At 44.7% G+C, this 7,007-nt stretch overlaps 1 protein-coding gene across 1 annotated transcript; it reads left to right on the forward strand.

Annotated features, from left to right (window-relative positions):
• Nucleotides 1-678: 678 nt before the first annotated feature.
• Nucleotides 679-5,697, forward strand: NDUFAF4 (NADH:ubiquinone oxidoreductase complex assembly factor 4). Its single transcript, XM_066179523.1, has 3 exons — nucleotides 679-846; nucleotides 1,489-1,586; nucleotides 3,706-5,697. The coding sequence occupies exons 1-3, from the start codon at nucleotides 720-722 to the stop codon at nucleotides 4,018-4,020; spliced, it is 540 nt and encodes a 179-aa protein (XP_066035620.1). The 5' UTR covers nucleotides 679-719; the 3' UTR covers nucleotides 4,021-5,697.
• Nucleotides 5,698-7,007: the final 1,310 nt, after the last annotated feature.

Raw genomic sequence — 7,007 nt, forward strand, 5'->3', positions numbered from 1 at the left:
TATCAGGCCTTATGGCTTTTTGCATCAGGCCAGTAGCTCTTACTCTTGCTCTTTTTTGCCTTTCCCTGAGGATTGTGTATCTTTTTACACTTCGCTTCTTGAATCTACGAACTGCTGATTCCATCTTATCAATTTGATTCTGTCGACAAATTCACCTTTCTTATCATGCATGGCTTAAGGCCTTCTCAAAATTTTCTCACAAGTAGTTTTCGCAATTTTTGCAAGGTCAGAAGAAAGGGTATTTGGCTGAGCTCAAAAGAGGGTCTGCACCCTGAAAACATTGCGTAGCCTACAGATTCTCAACAGCACTGGTGAATTGTCCCTCGCTGCAGTTTGGAGCCGCGCCTATCCCCGCCGATCAATAAGCAGCGACAGTCACGACATGACGTGTCCGGGGGCTCAGTCGCCAGCCGGCTGAAAGGAAACCCTGGGCCAGCTCTGGGCGCATTCCTGACGGACCCGCTCGACCCGGGGGCTCCGCTCACGCACGGGTTTGGAAAAGCCACGGCAGGACCAACACCGCCCCGGACCGGCGTCCGAGGCAGCGCCGAGAGCAAGGAGCAAACACTGCCGGGACGCCGTGAAATGAACAGCGAACCGCCTCGTTCGCTTTTTTGTTCGCCTGCAGCACTGGGTTTATTTTCTTCCGGTGCATTGGCCGGCGCGGCACATCACCGCTGCCCGGCGTGCCCCGCGCGCAGGCGCGGCTGGCGGCGGCGATGGGCGGGCGGGTGACCCGCGTGTTCCGGAATTTTAACCTGGAGAACCGGGCCAGCCGCGAGATCAGCAAGGAGAAGCCCACGCCCGCGCCGCGGCATCGCACCGCCCGGCTGGACACCGTGGCCGGTGAGTGCCGGCCTCGCCCGCTCCGGGGCGGCCCCGGCGGTGGGGGCGGCCTGTGTGGGCCCGGCGCGGGTCCGCGGCGCGGGCGGAGAGGGGCAGGGCGGCTGCGGGGACGGCGGGGCCGCGGCGGCTCCCGGTGCAGGGCCGGTGACATTGAGCGCGGCGCTGGGCGCGCGGGGCACGCCGGGAGCCGCGGCGGCGATGGGGCGGCTCACGGGCACCGGGGCGATCCCAGCGGGATCCTGGCGGCAGCGTCAGGGAGGCGGCCGGTCACCCGGGGCGCTCGGTGGTTGTTGGGGACAGGACCTGGGGGCAGCTGATGGGGCGGGTGGTTCCTGGGACGGTCGGTGGAGGCGCTGGGATGGGTGGCAGCTGCGGTGGTGGTCGGGGGCGGCTGCTGAGGCAGTGCTGCAGAGCAATACCGAGCGTGTGCTTCCCGCTGTGCTGTGACAGGTGACCGGCCCAGCCCCGCCGCGTGGAGCGCTGTCGCTAAGGTCGGGTCTTGGGATGAGTGACACCTTCCCAAGAAAGTCTCTGGGAAAGCGATGAGCTGGCAGAGCTAACAAAAAGGAAACTATTTGACTCAGATCAATATTTTCTCCATTTTTTTTTCCTCCCTTCCCTTCTTCTTCTCACTGTCTTTAGATAGCCCAGAGATAAAAGAAGAAGTTCTCAGAAAGGATGACCAGTTCCTCAACTTGCTCAAAGATGTTTATGTCGAGTCCAGAGATCCACCAGTGTGGGTGAGTGTGTCTCTGTACGAGCCATACCAGCATCAGCTTTGTGGTCTTCAAACTCAGCACAGTCTGTGTCAAGAAATATGCTCTTTGTGCATAAAAGCTACTTTTTTTTTTTCAGTAGATAAAAGTGGTGATTTTATTACATTTTTATTATTCTTCTGTACATCAATAACACTGTGTCTGACCCCGGGTTTTGAACGTGTGGCAGATTGTGGATATACAAGCTTGTAAATACTGACGCAGTCTTCCTTTTTAACATTGCATTGATCTTATATTGTTTTTCACCTAAATTCCCATTTCTGCTTCCTATGAGGCAGGATAGTTCTCCAGCCTTTTGCAAAGATAAAGTAGTTTGCCGGAGATCGTTTGTGGAGTTGTTAGAAGAGACTGGGACTGCTGGGGGAGCAGGGATGTGGTAGCGGACAAATATGTTTACTCTTTAATGAAGCTTTTAACTCCATTAAATATTGTACAGTGCAGAGATTTTTTTATCCAGCTCATGAAGTGCCTTAGGTTTTTTTCTACACAATCTTGTGGGTTGTATGGTCATAATTTCCTTATTGCCACTGGCTGCAATCTTTTACTTCAAAGGCAAAGCATACTCCTTTGTAAAATTCTTTTTTCCATCATATTGTGCTACGGCTTGTGTGTTTTACCTGTTGCATTATTGGACCACTTTATACTAGCTGCTTTATTCAGGAATAAAATTTTCATAGTCATCTAGCAAAATCCCTAAGTCTCTCTAATTTGCCACTTATATGGCAAGTTTAAAAATATTTAAAATGCAAGTAGATGTCTTCAGTCTCTGCCTGAAATTTTCAAGAAATCTCTATCTTTAATTTCCATCACAGAGGTTAGAACTCTAATCTTGAAATGTCAGAGGCTTAGTTTCACTATCTTTCAATATTCATGTATAAACCTGTCAAGAGAGATTTGAGAAAAAGCCCAAAGTGGAATAAACCTTTGCTTGATTCCATGCCTGCTCTGAGTTTGCTGCCACAGACTTGTCCTTGTGCTGTGTCTGCTTACAGCTGTTAGAGGCACAACTGAAGTGTAATCACAGGGACTTGTGGGCAAAGCAATACAAGAGCTTTCTCCCATTCCTGATGCTATCCTGATGACTTTGTGCATTGTGTACATGATGTGTACACACCTCTCTGTATGCTTGGATTGTCTGCCTGTGGTAAGGGGAAAAGCACCATCTTGGGAGTCCTAAAGTGGCAGATACCCAGGGACAGATGATCCAATTAAGAGCTAAAAAATCATTATCCAAGCCCAGTTTTAGCAAAAAGTAGAAGACATGGAGTACAAGCCAGGCATTCCTTGTAGCTCAGAAACAGACACACAGGTGCTGTAGCATCCACATCAGTTTTCTCAGCATGTGAGTTAATACAGAGTGTCTCTGTAATAATCTATGGTTGTGGGCTCTGATTACTATATAAATACAACTGAATTTAAGAAAGGTTTAATTGTGTCTTTTTTTTTTTTTTTTCAATGTCATTCACTCCTTAATTGTTAATAAAAGGAAATATGAGGAAGTGAAAGCTGTTTTGGAGATTATTTGGAAATATGAAGGGAGAAGAGGCTTTGTGTGTCTACATGTTGCAGTAGTAATGGCAATTAAACTCCATATGATGCTGCAAAATAGCAGGAAGCTTGTTTTCTAGGGTGAGCAAAAGGAGGAATTTCTTTCAGTAGCAAAACTAAAATTTGAAAAAAAAAAAAAAGGAAGGGGAAAGAGACTACATGAAAAAGTTTTCCAGTGGTATCAGAAGGATATTGATTTGTTGTATGATTTTTTTTGTCCCTTCCAGTGAATCAGTACCAAATATTAGGTATCTGGATTTATATTTGCCTACCAGAATCTGTAGTTTGCCTTGTATGAAGGGCTGTCAAGCCAATACAACACTTTGAGTGCAGTGAATAGGAGGTTTTCAGCATTTGGTTGGGAGTTTACGCTCTATGTAGAATATCTGTGGAAGAAGCTAGACTGGCTAAGCTTTTAAAAAAATGAGGAAAGCTAACAGGAAATGCCAAATTTAGGAAAGCAGCTTAGCTGCTACAGTATGCATAGTAAATAGAACTGCTGTTGAGCTCTTTTTGTTTTCCTTCCCTCAATTAGGTAAAAGATGGAGGTGGTGAACATCTTCCAAGTAAACAGCAAGAGAAGAGACTTACTAAATTAGGCCACTTGGAAGCTCAAGATGTTAAGAAAGTTCCCAAAGGCAAAATTTCCCTTGTGGAGGCTCTGACACTTCTTAATAATCATAAACTTCAACCTCAAGTATGGACTGCAGAGAAAATAGCAGCAGAATACAGTCTGGAACTGAAGGAGGTCAACTCTCTTCTGGAATTCTTCATTCCTTTCACTGTGTTGGAATTTCCTAAAGATACCAAAAAAGCCATAACAAGCCAAAACCAGAAAAAGCTAACATAAAAATACTTGCCAAAACCTTTTGTGATCTCACTTGTGTCTTCATTTTACTCTCAAGTATATTCCATGTCTGAAAATTCAGTCAATAATGTGTCATCCAGCAAGGCTGCTTCCTTATGCCAGTGAGAAGTATCCAAGCAATTCCATTCTACATTGGATGGCTTCAGTGAAATGCAGCAACTACAAAATAAACTACAGTTTAGAAACAAGAATATGACTAATTCGTGGTATGTCAGCATGTCACGCAGTTCTGATTATCCCATTCAAATGTTATGAGTTCAGTTAAAGCATTTTACCTTAAAAGATTGTCTTTCTCAGCAGAGACTTTCTGGCCTGCAGCTGAAGAGGTGCTCTGTGGATGTTGGCTCTGTTATTTCATGTTGCACTGTTCTTTCAAGGAATTGCTGTCAAGGTGTATGTATATAACAAACAGCTGTATTTCTTTTGTATAAGAATGGAATGGTATTCCTGCTTTGTAAAGAAGGTTAACCACAAGGGCATTTGGAAAACTCAGCTGTGTCAAATGTAAAATAAAAAGGTGAACAGCAAGAAGGCCTCTTTCTGGTGCTGGAACAGTAATGGCTCATATGTAACTCCTTCTCTGTTCTGGTTTAGCTTAAATACCTGCACCTCTCCAGGTGCTGTTAGTCAGGGAATTTGTGGAGTGGTATCTTCTGGCATAAGTCTCTTGCAGCAGCCCATGGCATCTGCTGTATGTGGAACAATGTTCATATTAATAGGTAGCAAAGACAGGGAACTGGATCTACTAATTGGACCCACTAGCGGGACTTCTGTGAATGTTTGCCCATCCTGTTACAACAGTCCTTTTTCCCTGTGGAAGCCTTGTCTGATCCAAGTGTGGGCTAGATCAGATCACGATTACTCCCAGCATACGTCTAGACAGATGACACAAGGGGGACACGAACTGTGAGGGGGTGGTGGATTTTAACCCCAATACTGTGACTATTCATGTCTGTGTAGGTAAGAAGTTTTGCACTGATGGTTAATCCTGTAGTGAAACGTGGTCAGATAAGCTGAGGAGATGGGGCAGCAGATAATCAGAAGTGATATTTAAAAATGGATTATGGTTGCCCTCCTTCAAAAAACAAACCTGGAATCTTTAGTTTTATGCCTGTCACCAAAGAAGGTGAATTTAAAGGGTAGAAGTCAGTGCCAGGCTTACAATGTTACTTTGTTTTCAAGAACCTTTCTGCCAAGTCTTGGATTTGGAGTCTGGTACATGTCTTACCAAGATGATGATCAGCTTTGTTATTTCACAGCAAGATTCCTTCACCTTGTCTGAGTTGAAAGACGGTATCTCCAGGACAGTTTGCCACAGTGTATTTGAAGGTTATGTTTGATTTATTTCTGAAGTACATAACACTGTACGATAGTGAAAGGTGACACTATGTGCATTGTATAAAAATTCAAAATTGTTAGTCTTTGGATGTGTGGCTTGTCATTTGGCCTCTAATACAATGGGGTACAGAGCTGCACTCTGAAACTAATGCACCTGAGTTATGTTCCACATTGAGATTTCTTTGCTCTGCACAAAATACTGTTTTATAAAATGTTGTAACGGAAATACTTAATTGTTTGAGTACTGTTCATCCTAATGTAATATTTAAGGTAACATTCCGAAAACAGCTCTGGAATACATTTGATATAGACACCGTTGATATTGAAGATCCTGCAATCTCCTTTAAAATTACTTTTAATTATGGATTGAAGTTGATTAAAAACACACTACAACCAGCACCAGACAACAGTTTAACCATGCCCTTTGACCACCTTGATACATATTTTGGCATCTTTTGTCTGCCTTCATGAAAAGTCTGGAGAGGTGGCAGCACCATGACAGTGCTCTGTTTCACTTCGTGGTACACTACTGTGTTGCTTACACCCTCCAGCAAGCATGTGCTTTGGGATGTTTGGTGTCATCACACTCAGTGCCCCCCAGCCATACATTCAGGACAAAATCCTATCCATAGTTGTGATGGTTGCAAAGCTGTTCCTTGTTTCTGTGGATCCAGGATCTCTTCCTCAGAATATATTAACCACAGTGGGAAAGCAGAGTTGGTGTAGGGATCCGTCTCCCTGCAAGCGGGTGAACTTGTGGCTCAGAAGGCTTCTCTGGAGCAGGGTAGTTCTCTGGCAGTGTGTTCACCCCAGGAAAATTAGATGCAATGCAATTTGTCAACACAGATTCTTCTGGTCACCTGCCCCACCTGCTGGGCAGCATCAAACCAGCATTACAAAGGTATTGCCAGTGGCACAAGATCATGTAAAAATTGGTACCACTATCTATCCAAATCATCTGAGGTCTGAATGTTTACCTTTCACTGTGTCTTCTGACATGGAGCATGTCAGTTGCCCAAAGCTCACAAGAGCCAGGAGCGTGGATCTTTCTTCTGGTGGGAAAGCCTGTCCCTGATCAAGCTCTCCAAAGCTACCATCATGTCCTGTGTAGGATACTGACCCTGGCATGTGTGTGTGCCTATAGTGTTCCAGTGAGTTTGAAGGTAATGCTTTCTTTAGGGTAGATGTCTGGAACAAGACCATTCTCACTGTTAACATCTTTTCTAGAACTACTTATATCCTTTCTTCCAGTTTCAAGGGACATTTTACTCATCAGTTATCTTGCCTGGTTACTTTACACTTGAAACATGGTTTTGTCTGTGTCCCTTTATGTCTATATCCCTTTCCTGTTTGGCTGTCTGCTTAAGAAAGAGGTATGCTTCAAGAAACTTTTGAAGAGGTAATTACGGGGAATTTGTGGGAACCTGCAGTTCAGTTTTCAGGTAGTTCTATGTGAAGAATTTTTCATGTCTCATTGCCATGCATATGGTGAAACAAATTTAGCTGAGGTGGTTTTGGCTACGATATAGAAACATTACATTTGGTAGGGAACAACCTGTCTCACTCAGACTGCTTTGTTATTGTGGAATTATTGTGCAATCTGTAGCAAGTATTAGCTTTTTGAGCCTGTA

Source organism: Chamaea fasciata, unplaced genomic scaffold (genome assembly GCF_029207755.1).
Source record: "Chamaea fasciata isolate MVZ Bird 193981 ecotype frontalis unplaced genomic scaffold, bChaFas1.0.hap1 SCAF_3, whole genome shotgun sequence".
In the NCBI taxonomy this organism is placed as follows: Eukaryota; Metazoa; Chordata; class Aves; order Passeriformes; family Sylviidae; genus Chamaea; species Chamaea fasciata.

What these genes read in the sequence shown, in the direction of transcription:
- NDUFAF4 (XM_066179523.1), top strand. Translation starts at nt 720, where the DNA reads ATGGGCGGGCGGGTGACCCGCGTGTTCCGGAATTTTAACCTGGAGAAC. An exon ending in CCGGCTGGACACCGTGGCCG is followed by an intron (nt 847 to 1,488) that starts GTGAGTGCCGGC and finishes CACTGTCTTTAG; the next exon opens with ATAGCCCAGAGATAAAAGAA. An exon ending in CCAGAGATCCACCAGTGTGG is followed by an intron (nt 1,587 to 3,705) that starts GTGAGTGTGTCT and finishes TCCCTCAATTAG; the next exon opens with GTAAAAGATGGAGGTGGTGA.